Consider the following 626-nt stretch of genomic DNA (forward strand, 5'->3'; position numbering starts at 1 on the left):
AAGACCTCTGACTGGTTAGCTATCTGTCTTGAAGAAAACCCTCAGGACTCGCTCCCTAATCTGTTTGGTCCTGACCCCATAGATCACAGGATTGAGAGATGGAGGAACAACCACGTATAGGTTGGCTAAGAAAATATGGATATATTGGGGGATATGGTGGCCAAATCGGTGTGTCAAGAAAGAGAAAAATGCTGGTGTGAAAAAAGCTAAGATCACACCAATGTGGGAGCCACAAGTGCTGAGAGCTTTGAGTCGAGCCTCCCTGGAAGGTAAGCAGAAGACAGCATAGAGGATCCTGACATAGGACAGAATTATCAGGAGCACATCCAATAATAGGAGAGAAATGTTGCCAAGGCCAAACATAATATTCACTTTGATGCTGGCACAGGCCAGGCGAGCAATGCCCATATGTTCACAGTAGGTATGAGGGATGATGCGGTGCCCACAGAAGGGCAGCCTCAGAAGGAGAAACACCAGGGGGGCCACCATGTACAGGCTCCTCAGAATAGCAATGCCTGCAATGATGCTGATGATTTTGCTGCTGAGGATCATGGTGTACTGAAGGGGTTTACAAATGGCAACATAGCGGTCAAAGGCCATCGCCACCAACACAACACTCTCCATGG

The 626-nt window shown here is 48.1% G+C and overlaps 1 protein-coding gene across 1 annotated transcript; it reads right to left on the bottom strand.

Annotated features, from left to right (window-relative positions):
- Positions 1–15: 15 nt before the first annotated feature.
- Positions 16–624, bottom strand: LOC115285155 (olfactory receptor 52E8). The gene has a single exon (XM_029931518.1). The coding sequence runs from the start codon at positions 622–624 to the stop codon at positions 16–18; it is 609 nt and encodes a 202-aa protein (XP_029787378.1).
- Positions 625–626: the final 2 nt, after the last annotated feature.

This window comes from Suricata suricatta, unplaced genomic scaffold (genome assembly GCF_006229205.1).
Source record: "Suricata suricatta isolate VVHF042 unplaced genomic scaffold, meerkat_22Aug2017_6uvM2_HiC HiC_scaffold_46414, whole genome shotgun sequence".
NCBI lineage: Eukaryota > Metazoa > Chordata > Mammalia > Carnivora > Herpestidae > Suricata > Suricata suricatta.